Source organism: Trachemys scripta, chromosome 23 (assembly GCF_013100865.1).
Source record: "Trachemys scripta elegans isolate TJP31775 chromosome 23, CAS_Tse_1.0, whole genome shotgun sequence".
NCBI classification, from domain to species: Eukaryota; Metazoa; Chordata; order Testudines; family Emydidae; genus Trachemys; species Trachemys scripta.
Window position 1 is genome coordinate 631,496 of NC_048320.1, and position 13,545 is coordinate 645,040.

Genomic DNA, 13,545 nt, shown 5'->3' on the forward strand with positions numbered 1-13,545 from the left:
CTGGGAGTCCAGAGTAAAAACATTTGTGTAATAAAATTGCACTGGAAAATGTGGGTATGCTTCAGGGGTGCTGGAACAATTTATATAGTGGGGGTGCTGAGACCCACTGATCCAAACTGTAAACCCTGTATATAATGGAAACCACTTCAAGTCAGGGGGTGCTGCAGCACCTCCCACACCCTTAGTTCCAGCACCTATGGCATACTTTGAAGTGATTATTTAAGACAGGAGTTTGCCTGGCTAAGGTGGGATCATTAACGCATGACACACCCTGTATTATTAGTTACTTATAGTGAGTCTAGCAAGAACTCTAGTGATGAAATGGATGGATGGGAGAGTGAGGAGTATTTTCTTGTATGATGCTTATGCACCTAAAGTCACTCTCATGGTTATATGTGTTGCTCTTAGGTTTTTGAAATGGAGGAAACTGGAGCAATAGATTTTTGTGCTTTAGAGAGAGAACTGCAGGCTGCTGTTGCTGCTGATGAAAAGTATCAAAGAGAAAACGATGCCAAGTTCCGGGCCATTCATCAGAAGGTGGCATCCTATGAAGAATTCAGGTTTGCAGGATTTTGTTTTCTATGGCGAGTCACAGAATTGGGAATATAACAATGGAATGTTTCTTTCATCAGGATGAAAGTTTCATATTTGTGATTCAGAGAAATGTAGGACTGGACGGTACCTTGATAGGTCATCTAGTACAGTGGTCCCCTGTGCTGAGGGGACAAAAAGTTTTGCCGATGACAAGTTTTGCCGGTGTGAACAGCACTTTGTTGGCAGGAGCACTCTCCTACTGACAACGCTGATGTCGCTAGTTGGGGGTGGAAGTTTTTTGTCGGCAGGAGAGCTTTCTCCTGCAGACAAACAGCGGCTACACTGCGCGCCTTTTAGCAGCATGGCTACAGCGGCACAGCCATGTCTCTAAAAGCTGCGTAGTGTAGACATAGCCTAAGTCATTCTTAACTTGTTCTTTCCCTATTTTAGCCTCAGACCCTACCTCATTTACACTGATGTTCACTATGTTAGTTGCACGGTCACTGCTAACCTTTGTAGCAAAAACTGAAGCAAAAAAGGCATTTAAAACTTTGGCTGTTGCTGCCTTTTCTGTTATTGTCTGTTCCTCTTCATTGAGTAATGGGCCTACCCAGTCACTGGTCTTCCTCTTGTTTCTAATGTATTTGTAAAACATTTTCTTAATACCCTCTATGTCCCTAGCTAGTTTAATCTTGTTTTGTGCCTTGGCCTTTCTAATTTTGTCCCTACAGGTTTGTCCCTATGTGCGCCTTCATAATTTGACCTAGTTTCCACTTTTTCTGTGATTCTTTTTTGACTTTCAGGACGGAGATCTCCAGGTTAAGCCAGGGTGGTCTCTTGCCATACTTCCTGTCTTTCCTATGCATTGGGATAGTTTGCTCTTTTGTCTTTAATGATGCCTCTTAAAAGCTGCCAGCAATCCTGAACTCTTTTAAACTTGCTTCCAACAGGATATTTGGAATATTTCCCTCCTACAATTCATTAGAATCATGACCTCATATCATTTCATGATCACTTTCATCCAAACTGCCTTCCACCTTCAAATTCTCACCCAGTTTCTCCCTATTTGTCAGAATCAAATCTAGAACACCCTCTCCATCCACATATAAACCCCCAGACACGTGCCTGTATGTCCTCAGAACATGCGTGTGCTAGCTTGTCTGGGGGCGTAGGTACAAGCTTGTGGCCCACTGTAGTGCATGTCTCTGCCCACCCACTTTAGAGTGAGGATGTAGCTAAAGTACGTGTTGCTGTGTCATGATCAGATAGCCTGCCAATGCTATCCCACAGTTCCCATGCTGTTAAACATATGCCACGTTAGACCCCAGAAGTGTTTGTACATTTCCATTTGTTCATCCATCTGTATCCAGCTACATTGTAGTTTTTCTCTTTTTAATCTTTCTCAGAATCACTTCCACAAGTTCACATCACATCCAATTCTCAGTCTCTGCTGTGCTACTGTCCAAAGCTTCCTCTAGCAGTCAGCCGTTGCCCTGTACTCTGATTCCAGCACCACTGTTGAAGTCCCTGTTTTCAAGTGAGAATCAGGCCTGGTCTACGCTACAGAGTTAAGTCGACGTAAGGCAGCTACACTAAAATGTTGCTCCCCTGATGTAGATGGCTCACTACACCGACTTAATAACTCCACCTCTGCAAGAGGTCCAGCATTAGGTCAACGTACTTAGGTGGACACAGTGTCAGTGTAGATACTGCATTACTTATGTCGACTTTAATGGTCTCCAAGAGATGTCCCACAATGCCCCACCATGACTGCTCTTGGTCACCATTTTGAACTCCACTGCCCGGTGGCCAGGAACACAGGTATACGCCCCTCCCCTCTAACTCCCTGCAAATGTTTGAAATTCCATTTCCTGTTGGTTCAGCATGGAGAGCTCACCTAGCAACTGCCCAGCTGACTATGCTGCAGATGCGCTCCTGCCTGGCGTACGTAGGAGGTGGTGGATCTCCCAGGTCTGAGGGGAGAAGAGGCTGTGCAGGCATAGCTCCAATCCAGCCATGAAAACATTAATATCTATGAGCAGATCACTCAAGGCTTGGTGGAGAAGGGCTAAAAGAGGGACCCTCAGCAGTGCCACATGAAAGCCAAGGGGGTGCAGCAGGCCTACCAGAAAGCAAGGCAGGCTAATAGTCACTGGTGCAGAGCCACAGACATGCCACTCTTACAGAGAGCTGCATGGCATTCTCGACGGAAACCCCCACCCGTATGGATACTTCAGAGGAGTCAGAGTTACTGGCCCCCGGAGTGAACAGTGAGGAGGTGGCGATGGATGAGGAAGAGGAGGAGGAGGAGGAGAATGGGGGACAGATGATCGGGGGATCCAGTCCTCAGCGAGCCAGGACCTCTTTTTGACTCCAGAGCAGTCGAGCCAGTCCCTACAGACCAGCACGATGCAGGGGAAGGAACCTCTGGTAAGTATGCAGTTTGCTTTGATATTACAGGGACACATCTGTTCATTTATTCTTTTTTAATCATGCTAGAAGAGGTAGTGAAATAACCAATAGAGGTAGAGTTGCTGTCTGCTTCTCATTCCCCTCTACAGTTAAGCAGAGGGGGCCCTGCAGAACAGTTCGTTTATGTGCACTGGGATGTTCCGTGAATCCTTCATGGAGATCTCGAGGAAACGTTCCTTGAGGTAGTCTGCAATCCTCTGTCCAAGGTTTCTGAGGAGGGCTGCCCTATTTCTTCCGCCACGGTAGGACACTTTCCCACACCGCTCAGCAGTTACTTCACCAGCCACCATTGCAGCGTACAGACTCACAGCATGTGGACCCGGTCTGCAGCCAGATGCGTACAGGACCTGTTCCCTTTCAACCTCCATTACCCTCAGGAGTGAGATATCAGCTAAAATAACCACCACCTGTGGAAAATGGTGCCAGTATTCAGTTCAGTTACCCTAGCCACATATATTCATGCTTGTGAGCTATCCCCCTCCTTATTGTCCCAATTTGCCCCCATACTCACCAGGGATGGGACTGCTGTTGTGCTCTCTGAATCCCAAGGAGAAGTGAGAATGTAGTGCTTGTAACTTGTGTGAATCAAGGGGAGTGAATTCAGTATACCAAGTTTCCATTTATCTTGTGAATACACTCACAATAGTACCTCTATGCATTGTATTTTTTGCAGCTGGAAATGTGGCCTTGAGGATGTTTTCGTCCACACCAGTGGAGCAGCTCATCTAGATAAGGAGGAGAAGGAAGATGACGTGGGATGACATGTTCCAAGAGATCCTGAAAGCCTCTAGTATTTTGGATACCGAGCACAGGGCTTGGAGGATCGCCCTTGCAGACACAATGGACAGGGATAGAGCGGAGAGGAGAAAAGCACAGGAAAAGAAGTGAGATGTGCAGCAGGAGATGCTACTGCTTCTCAAGCGGCACATAGACATGCCGGAGACTCCTGTTGACCTTCAGATTCAACAATCCCATGCTCACCTCCTTCTGCAGCCCATCGAGAACTGCATTCCGGGACCTCCCTAATCACCACCCCTGCATTCCACATGGCGTCTGGGGCTGCTACACTACCCCACCACTCCACCCAAGGGGAGAATATAGGCAATCACAGCTGCACATACACTGACCTGTGAGCGACACGGTTGGTGTATGTTTTTGTGAAATGGAAATGACTGTTCTTTCTCCTTCAAAAGTTCTTTTCCCTGTATTTATAAAGTTTCATTCACTTATAAATGTCTGTTTGCATGAGTTCGAAATAAAAGTCTATTTATGGAAACTTAAGTCATCTTTATTAGTTCACCACATATGCTGACTGGGGCTGACATCATTCACAGATAATAGCAATAGGTGCATTTGCAATGTTTTATTACTACACACACAGCACTCATTACAAGATTCATATCAGGGTGCAAAAAAACAATGCCAGGCAGAGTACACTACAGCAACACACATCACTGTGGTTCACTATTATAATGGTCTTTCAAAGCCTCCCTGAGCTGTATAGCTCCCCGTGAAGCTCTTTTAATAGCCCTGGTATCTGGCTGTTCAAAATCAGCAGACAGCCATTCTACCTCCATCCTCCACCCCAGCAGAACTTTCCCCCCTTTGCTTCACAGATATTATGAAACAGTAGGCAGCTATACCATTGGGATATTTTTTTTCACTGAGGTCTAATCTTGTGAGTAGACAGCGCCAGCGGCTTTTCAATCAGCCAAAGGCACATTCAACTGTCATTCTGCACCTGCTGAGTTTGTAGTTAAAGCACTCAGTGCTGCTGTTGAGGTGACCAGTGTATGGCTTCACAAGCCACGGGAATAAGGGGCAGGCAGGATCTCCCAGGATCACTATTGGCATTTCAAGTTCCCCAATGGTAATCTTCTGGTCTGGCAAGAAAGTCCTTGCTTGCAGCTTTCTCAACAGGCCTGTCTTCTTAAAGATTCACACATTATGCACCTTCCCTGACCATCTGACGTTGATGTTGGTTAAACAATTCCAGTGATCGGTCAGCACTTGCAATACAATAGAAAAGTAGCCTTTTCTGTTGATGTATTCTGTGGCAAGCTGGTCTGGTGCCAAAATAGGGATATGCATGCCCTCTATTGCCCCACTGCAGTCCAGGAACCCCATTGTTGCAAAACCATCCACTATGTCCTGGGCATTGCCCAGAGTTCCAGTCCTTCGTAGCAGGGTGCAATTGATGGCCCTGTTCACTTGCTTCACAGCAACCTCCACCGTGGATTTCCCAACTCCCAATTGATTCTTGACTGATCATAGCAGTCTGTCGTGGCAAGCTTCTGCACAGCGATCGCCACTTGCTTCTCCACTATCAGTGCAGCTCTCCTTCTGGTGTCACTGCACTGGAGGGTTGGTGCAAGCTCCACACACACATCCAGGAATGTGGCCTTGCGCATCCAAAAGTTCTGCAGCCACCCGTCATCCCATACCTGCATAACGATGTGATCCCACCAGCCATTGCTCGTTTCTCAGGCCCAGAACTAGCGCTCCATTGTCTGCAGCTACTTCATGAATGCCAACAACAACCTTGAATTGTTTCTTTCTATGTCCCACAGCAATCTGGCCTCCAACAAATCATCATGTTCCCTGTGGCTACTCTGGCGGCTCTGCAAATATTGCAGGATCAGGCGCACCATGCTCGCAACACGCATTACAATAGTGCAAAGCAGTGCAGGATCCATGTTTCTCACACAGATAGATGGTGGACGCGCAGGTTTGCGGAGCTTTTAAAAAGCAGCGTGAAACATTATGTGATGCAGATAAAATTATGGGATGGAGAAAACTGCATCATGGGATGTTGAAACCATATTCCCAATCCCAGTCACCCCTGTGTGATTTGTTTGCCCCCATGAGGCATTGCAAACCCTTCCCAAAACACCCTGTGAGTGGTGAATTGCACAGTGGGATAGCTACCCAAGGTGCACTGCTCTCTGCATCGATGCGAGCGCTGCCAGTGATGATACACACCACCAACACAAGGAGCATGGACATGCAAAAGTGATTTAATTACTATGGCAGCTGTATGTCGACATAACTTAAGCTTAATTTTGTAATGTAGACTTGCCCTCAGTGTCCCTCCGTCAACTAGCAAATGGAGCCCTTGCTGAATACTGCTGAGGTGGTTACTGTCTTCAGATCACCATTGTTAATTAATGTTCACACTTAAGAGCCAGAACATTCTTGCCATTTCTTGGGTAGATAAAAGTTTTCAGATACAAAGTGGGTGAGGTAATATCTTTTATTGGACTAACTTCTGTTGGTGAGAGAGACAAGCTTTCAAGCTTACACAGAGCTCTTTCTCTCTTCCGCGGCACTTCGGCGGCAGGTCCTTCACTTGCTCCCGGTGAAGGACCTGCCACCGAAAACCCAGAGCGAGTGGACCCGGTAGGGAACCGGTTCTTAAGATTTTGGAAGCTCATCACTGCCTGAAAGCATGGATTCTGAACTGCTCACCAGTCTGGTGATGTGTTATGAACACAATGCTGCTGGTCCTGCAGTATTTCATGAGGTGTGAATCAGAATGTGAATTGGGGGTGCCTGCCCTGCTGCGTGCCATGGAAAGAAATAATTCAAGGTTGCTGCTGGCATTCATGGAGCAGCTGCACATGGACCTTCGGTACTGGGCTCGGGAAACAAGCAGTGAGTGGTGGGATCGCATCGTTATGTAGGTCTGGGATGATAAGCAGTGTCTGCAGAACTTTCAGATGCACAAATCCACCTTCCTGGAACTGTGTGCAGAGCTTGCCCCAGCACTCCGGCGGGCGCAAGGACTCCAGAATGAGAGCTGCTTTCACTGTGGAAAAGTGAGTGGCGATTGCTGTGTGGAAGCTGGCAACTCCAGACTGCTACCGGCCAGTCGTGAATCAGTTTGGAGTTGGAAAGTCTACCGTGGAGGTTGTGGTGATGCAAGTATGCAGGGCCATTAATCACCTTCTGCTACAAAGGACTATGGCTCTCAGTAATGTGCAGGAAATACTTGATGACTTTGAGGCAATGGGATTCCCTAACTGCGGTGGAGTAATAGATGGAATGTATATCCCAATTTTGGCCCCAGACCATCTTGTGACAGAGTACGTGAACCAGAAGGGCTACTTCTCCATGGTCTTGCAGGTGCTGGTGGATCACCAGGGCTGTTTCACTGACATCAATGCGGGGTGGTTAGGGAAGGGGCATGATGCGTGCATCTTTAGGAACACTGAACTGTATAGAAAGCTGCATGTTGGGACTTTCCAGACCAGAAGATTCAATTGGGGGTGTAGAAGTGCGGATTCACCCAGCGGCGCCTCCTGCTGGTCTCTTCTGGGAATCAGCTCGATTTCCAGCCCAGAGTGCCCTCTGCAGGCCAGTGATCCGCCTGTCCTCTGGACCCCATGTCCCTCCCTGGACCCCAGTGCCCTTGTACCTGGGGTGTTGCCCCCTGGCAGTAACCCCACAGTCTTAGGGTTACCCCTCCCTGGGGAACCCCCACCCACTATCCCCACCTCGCCTCAGTATCAGGCTACTGCCAGTCATCATCTAGCCCCACACCTGGGGCAGACTGCAGTATCAGCCTACTCATCACTGGCAAGGAGGGTTGGACCTTGGCCTACCCCTGGGCTGCCCACTGCAACCCCCAGTACCTGTTGGCCTTATGCTAGGCCGCAGCCTGGGGCTTTCCAGGCTGGAGCTCCCCAGCTCCTCTGCCTTTCCCCAGCCCTGCTCCACTCAGGTACCCTGTCTCAAGCTCCCTGCAGCCAGGTCCTTCTCTCTCTGAACACAGAGAGAGACTGTTGAGCTCCTGGCTCCCAGCCTTTTTATACAGGCCAGCTGTGGCCTGATTGGGGCGTGGCCTAGCTGTGGCTGCTTCCCCAATCAGCCCAGCTTTTAGAGCTGCAGCCCTCTGCCAGGGCTGTTTTAAGCCCTTCCAGGTAGGAGTGGGGGACCACCCCACTACAGGGGATGTGGAAATGCCCATAGGGATCTTGGAACACCCCGCCTGGCCCTTGCTCCCATGGTTCATGAAGTCTTACACTGGGAACCTAGACAGCAGCAAGGAGTGCTTCAACAATAAGTTCAGCAGGTGCCGAATGATCACTGAATGTGCCTTTGGCTGATTAAAAGTTTGCTGGTGCTGCCTTTTTGTCAGGTTGGACCTCAGTGAGGAAAATATTCCGATAGTTATTGCAGCCTGTTTTGCTCTGCATAACATTTGCAAAGCGAAGGGGGAAAAGTTTCCACAGGGGTGGAGCACTGAGGTAGATCGGCTGGCTGCTGATTTGAGCAGCCAGATACTAGGGTAATAAGAGGGGCACAGCAGGGGGAGTATTCAAATTAGGGTGGCTTTGAAGGAACCTTTTGACAATTATTCCCAGTAATGTGTCTTTAAGTGATGCATTCAGCCAGGCAATGTTTACTTGCTGCCTTGAATGACCCCTGTAGTGCTTGCTTTCTGAGCGTTAATTGTACTAGATATCAAAGTTCCTACGGCTGGAGCAAAGCTGCGACTGCAGAGCCTCCTCTACTCACAGACCCAGCAGATCCAACAGCTCTGATGTACTCCACGCGGGAGCACGTCTACTGTGCAAAGCCGGCACGGTCAGCTGGGAAGATGCTGTGTGAACTGTCCACGCCGTGCAGATAGGAAGAGAAATTTTTAAAATTCCCAGGCCTTTAAACGTGAGAGAGGTGCATACCTGTGTACCTTCAGGGCAGCGGAGTTCAAACTGCTGATCAGAGTAGTCACGGTGGGCATTGTGGGCCACCTCCTGGAGGCCAATTAGGACAACGCAAGAAAGCACAGGATCTACACTGACGCTGTGTCACGCTAACCATGTTGCAAAAAGCCCTGTGCCTCTTGTCGAGGTGTTTTTCTTATGTCAGCGTAGCAGGGGAGTTCTATCAGCAGGAGGAACATTGCAGTGTGTGCACCTCCACTGTTTTGTCGACCAAAGCTGACTTTTGTTGACAAAACTGTGGCGTGTCGACAAGGCCCTATACATGCAATAAGGGCTCAAGCTTGCAGCTTTCTCTAAAGCCATGTCTGCACTACAAAATTAACATGTCAGCATACAGCTGCCACAGTAATTACATCGCTTGTGCCTGTCTACACTTTGCTTCTTGTGTTGGCAGTGCGCATTCTCACCAGGAGCTCTTGTATCGATTGTACTGTCAGCGTGGGGCATTGTGAGACAGCGTTTCACAGCCAGTAACAGTCGATGTAAGCAATGCAGTGTCTACACTGACACTGCATTGACCTAACTACATCGACCTTGACTCTACGCCACTCGTAGAGGTGGAGTTATTAAGTCAGCGGACCTGGGCAGTTACATAGGGAGTAAAATTTAAGTGTAGACACTTCCATAGTTAGGTTGATGTAAGCTGCCTTGCATCGACCTAACTCTACTGTAGACCAGACCTTAGAGAGAGTCCAGTGAGGATACAAAGATCCGTAAGGATGAATAATAGCTTCCTTTCCAATGGCTTAACTACCACTTGGAAACTGTATTTCACAGACCAGTCTGCAGGTCTCTGACACACACATGCTTTCTCTCTCTCTCATTAGGAACTTTCAGTTAGGGACAGAGGTCCAGACTCTCTGTCACAGTGTCCTTAGCCCCTTTTCATTCTGGGATGAGAGATCAGACTTGAGAAGTGGAATCAGGTCTCTTGCATGTTAGTCAGTGTAGTAGTGAGCAGTAACTGGGAACATGTGATCTGGCCACAAGAGATTTTGTGATCTTGATTTGAACCCACATCTTTTACATGGTAGAACTTTGCATCACAAACTCAGTGACTGTGCCAGTCTCACAGAGAGGAATCAAACTGGAAATGGCGCTAATTTCAAGCGAGCATTTGCTCTTGCTGGGTTTACCACTCCCTTTATATTTCCTGCAGGGATATTGTGCTGGCATCACACCTGAAACCTCTAGAGAAAAAGGACAAAATGGGAAAAAAGAAAATCCTGTGGAATTCCTATGCTACCCAAGCTAATGGCAAGCAGGACAGAGAGATGGAGCTAGCCCAGGTGAGGAGGAAAACTCCATCAGTAGGGGTTTGTCTACACACAAAAGTTAATTCAAATTAATGTAGGGTGTGAATTTAAAATGCAATAGCTATTCCAGAATAACTCCATGTGTGGACACGTTTTCCAGAATAAGAGTGCCTTGTTCCACTTTAGTTTAATCTACTTCCAAAGTGGATTGAGCTGAGGGCTTGTCTACACTTAAAAGTTAATTCGGATTAAGAGCGGGGGTGAATTTTAAAGCACAATAGCTTTAGCATAGTGGGTCTCAAACTTTTTTACTGGCGACCCCTTTCACATAACAAGCCTCTGAGTGCGACCCCCCCCAATAAATTAAACACCCTTTTTAATATATTTAACACCATTATAAATGCTGGAGGCAAGCGCGGTTTGGGGTGGAGGTTGACAGCTCGCGACCCCCCCATGTAATGACCTCACGACCCCCTGAGGGGTCCTGACCCCCAGTTTGAGAACCCCTGCTTTAGCACAATGTGTAGACAAGCAGTAAAAGAAATCTCCAGAATCACCACAGTAGATCAGACCAAATGTCCATCTAGTCCTACCTCTTGTCTCTGACAATGGCCAGGACCAGCTGCATCAGAGGAAAGTGCAAAGCACCCCCTAGGGAACAATCTATATAATAATATTCCAGGATTCACTCTGGGTGTCACTCTGAAGCGTAGAATGTCTCTGAGTCTGTGTGAAATGATGGAAACAGCCACAAGCGTGGTTGAAAGCTCGTTTTGTTTAGAATATCAGCTTGTTCAGTCATCACTGGGATTGCAGATCTGTTACTGTCCAGTTTTTCAGTCCTCTGCCATTCTGATGTTATGAATTACACCCATGTGACAGCAAGGCATGCATCTGTCTATGCCATGCCAAGAGTTCTAGCCATTGTGATATCAGAGATAACTCAACCAATCAGTACCCTTACGCTACATGTAGTTTGCATACAACAGTTTCATTGGTTGTAATGAGTCAGTGATATAAGGGAGACTGCACAGATGGTGAATTACTTGGACCAGTTGCCACAGTTCTTCAAAGGTTGAATTGTCACCCAGACAACTTTACATAAACTCCCCCAACAAATCTATGCAAACTCCACACCATAACACACATACCCAGACGAATCAACACAAATCTCCCAGCAGCATCCACACAACAACCCCAAACACACAGCGCCACACTCACCACAGCATACAACCCCTCATTTGCTACCCACACAAATCAACACACATCTCTCAGCACTCCCCCAGACAGAGTTCAACACAAATCTCCCTGCACCACAAATACAAATCAACACAAATTCCCAGCACAGCTACTTCAGACACAACACCACAACCAGCACACACACTAACCCCGAACACACATAGCCTCTCACCACAGCACATACCTCTCATTCACCTGGTGCACAAATACAAAAAATCTACCAGCACAACATACACCCTCACCCACTCACTCATATTTACCATAAAACCATAAACTTGAGTGGCAAAGCCATTTTGACTTTACGAATTAAACTCAGTGATAGCACAGCCTTTCAGTTACTAGTTATGGAATGACCTGTCCAGGGGGGAATTCTGCTCCCAACACCCACCAGCTGGTGGAATTCTGCACCTGCTTTATGAAACTGTTATTGATCATCTTTTCATCCAGGGATGGGATGGACTCCCTGAAACGTCTGCAGACTTTTACAGATATTGGCGCAGATGCTTGAAAAGTGGACAGGAAAAATACCAGTTCCTGTTTCAGCTCGGCGGCAAGGGCCTGGGCAGAATCTTTCAAGCTGACGTTGGCTTTGGCCTCCTGGGTGAATTTCTTGTGGTGCTGGCCGAGCATGCCTGTAGGGAAGACAGAGAAGCCGTCCTTCAGATATTACAGAGCCTTTCTGGGACCAAGCGCTTTGGACTCAATGTGGCTCTCCTGAGCCAGGTGGAGAAGGATAGCTGCAGGGACTTGTTTGGGAAACTACAGAGCATGGGCAGGAATTGTGGTGCTGATGGCCTTCCTGAGGGCACAGCCGAAGCAGGTACAGCTGCTTTGCAGGAAGAGGAGAATGAGGCTGAGAGAGAAACCCCTCTGAGGGGGGCTGGCCAGCGAAAGGAGGCAGATGACAAACTAATTAAAGAGCTGGTGAAATGTTACCTTGTTAGCTGAAGGAGCACAGGCTCACCCTACAGCTCACACTCCACCAGGGTTACTAGGAGCTGAGGGCCAGGAGGGACCCTTCCTGTACTGCTCTGTCATCAAAGATGGAGGGACAGTGAGAGCCCCTTTTCTACAGAAAGTTGTTGATTGAGTTTTACTTTGTACCTGCTTCACCTGTCTAGAAGAATGGCCTGATACAAATAAATATTAGTCACCAAAAGGATTATATTGGGGGAGGGGCCATCACACAGGAGACAACACGTGCTGTGAATGAGTAGTACAGCATTGAATATAATGTTTGGGGATGGGAAAAATCACTAGTATTAGTGGGAGAAGATTAATTCCCCTCTTTTCTTTTATCTGGCTACGTGTTCTTGGTCAACAGGGGATTTTAGAAACATAAGCAGCTGTATTATAATAGTTAAACAGGTAACAGCCAAATGAGGAATGGGTTCATGTGTACGGCCATATCTGAGACTGATCTGACCCCCTACTTAAACAGAATCTGGGATAAATACATGGAATGTACATTGCTAATTTCCACAGTCGTACTCCTGAGGGCATGCTGTGCCAAAAAATTAAAAATTCTGCACCAAAAATTAAAAATTCTGCAAATTTTATTTGTCAGATAAATGTGGAGGATCCAGCGTAGCCTTGGGGAGCACAGGCGATTGGCTGCACAGAGGTGGGAGGTCACTCTGCAGCTCCCCCGGGACATGGACTCAGTGGTGATGCTGCACCCAACCCTGACACAGTGCAAGAACTGAGCCTGCCCCAGAAACACCCCAGGGCCCTGCCTCTCTGTGCCAGGTGCACCAGGTGTGGGCCGGCAGGCTCAGCCCACCAGCATCCAAATGTGGAAGGGCTCAGTGTGGGGGGATCCAGGTGTTGATTGAGAGGGTTCTGTATGGGGCAATTTGGGTGCGGGCAGCTCAGTGGGGGATCTAGGTGTGGGCTGCGTTAGTAGGAGCATTGTCAGCAGATTGAGGGAAGTGATTATTCCCTTCTATTTGGCACATCTGGAGTATTGCGTCCAGTTTTGGGCCGCCCACTACAGAAAGGATGTGGACAAATTGAAGAGAGTCCAGCGGAGGGTAACAAAAACGATTAGGGGCCTGGAGCACATGACTTGTGAGGAGAGGCTGAGGGAACTGGGCTTGTTTAGTCTGCAGAAGAGAAGAGTGAGGGGAGATTTGATAGCAGCCTTCAACTACCTGAAGGGAGGTCCCGAAGAGGATGGAGCTCGGCTGTTCTCAGTGGTGGCAGATGACAGAACAAGGAGCAATGGTCTCAAGTTGCAGTGAGGGAGGTCTAGGTTGGAATTAGAAAAAACTATTTCACTAGGAGGATGGTGAAGCGCTGGAATGGGTTACCTA

General features: G+C 47.8%; 1 protein-coding gene across 1 annotated transcript; it reads left to right on the forward strand.

The window, feature by feature from the left end:
• Positions 1-251: 251 nt before the first annotated feature.
• CCDC103 (coiled-coil domain containing 103) lies at positions 252-12,899 on the forward strand. The gene is made up of 3 exons (XM_034756201.1): positions 252-560; positions 9,895-10,024; positions 11,678-12,899. The coding sequence occupies exons 1-3, from the start codon at positions 418-420 to the stop codon at positions 12,176-12,178; spliced, it is 774 nt and encodes a 257-aa protein (XP_034612092.1). The 5' UTR covers positions 252-417; the 3' UTR covers positions 12,179-12,899.
• The last annotated feature ends 646 nt before the right edge of the window (positions 12,900-13,545 follow it).

Bases quoted from the DNA above. Each gene is read 5' to 3' on its own strand.
- CCDC103 (XM_034756201.1), top strand. From the start codon at position 418: ATGGAGGAAACTGGAGCAATAGATTTTTGTGCTTTAGAGAGAGAACTG. The intron at 561-9,894 runs GTTTGCAGGATT...TATTTCCTGCAG, and splicing joins GCATCCTATGAAGAATTCAG to GGATATTGTGCTGGCATCAC. The intron at 10,025-11,677 runs GTGAGGAGGAAA...CTTTTCATCCAG, and splicing joins GAGAGATGGAGCTAGCCCAG to GGATGGGATGGACTCCCTGA.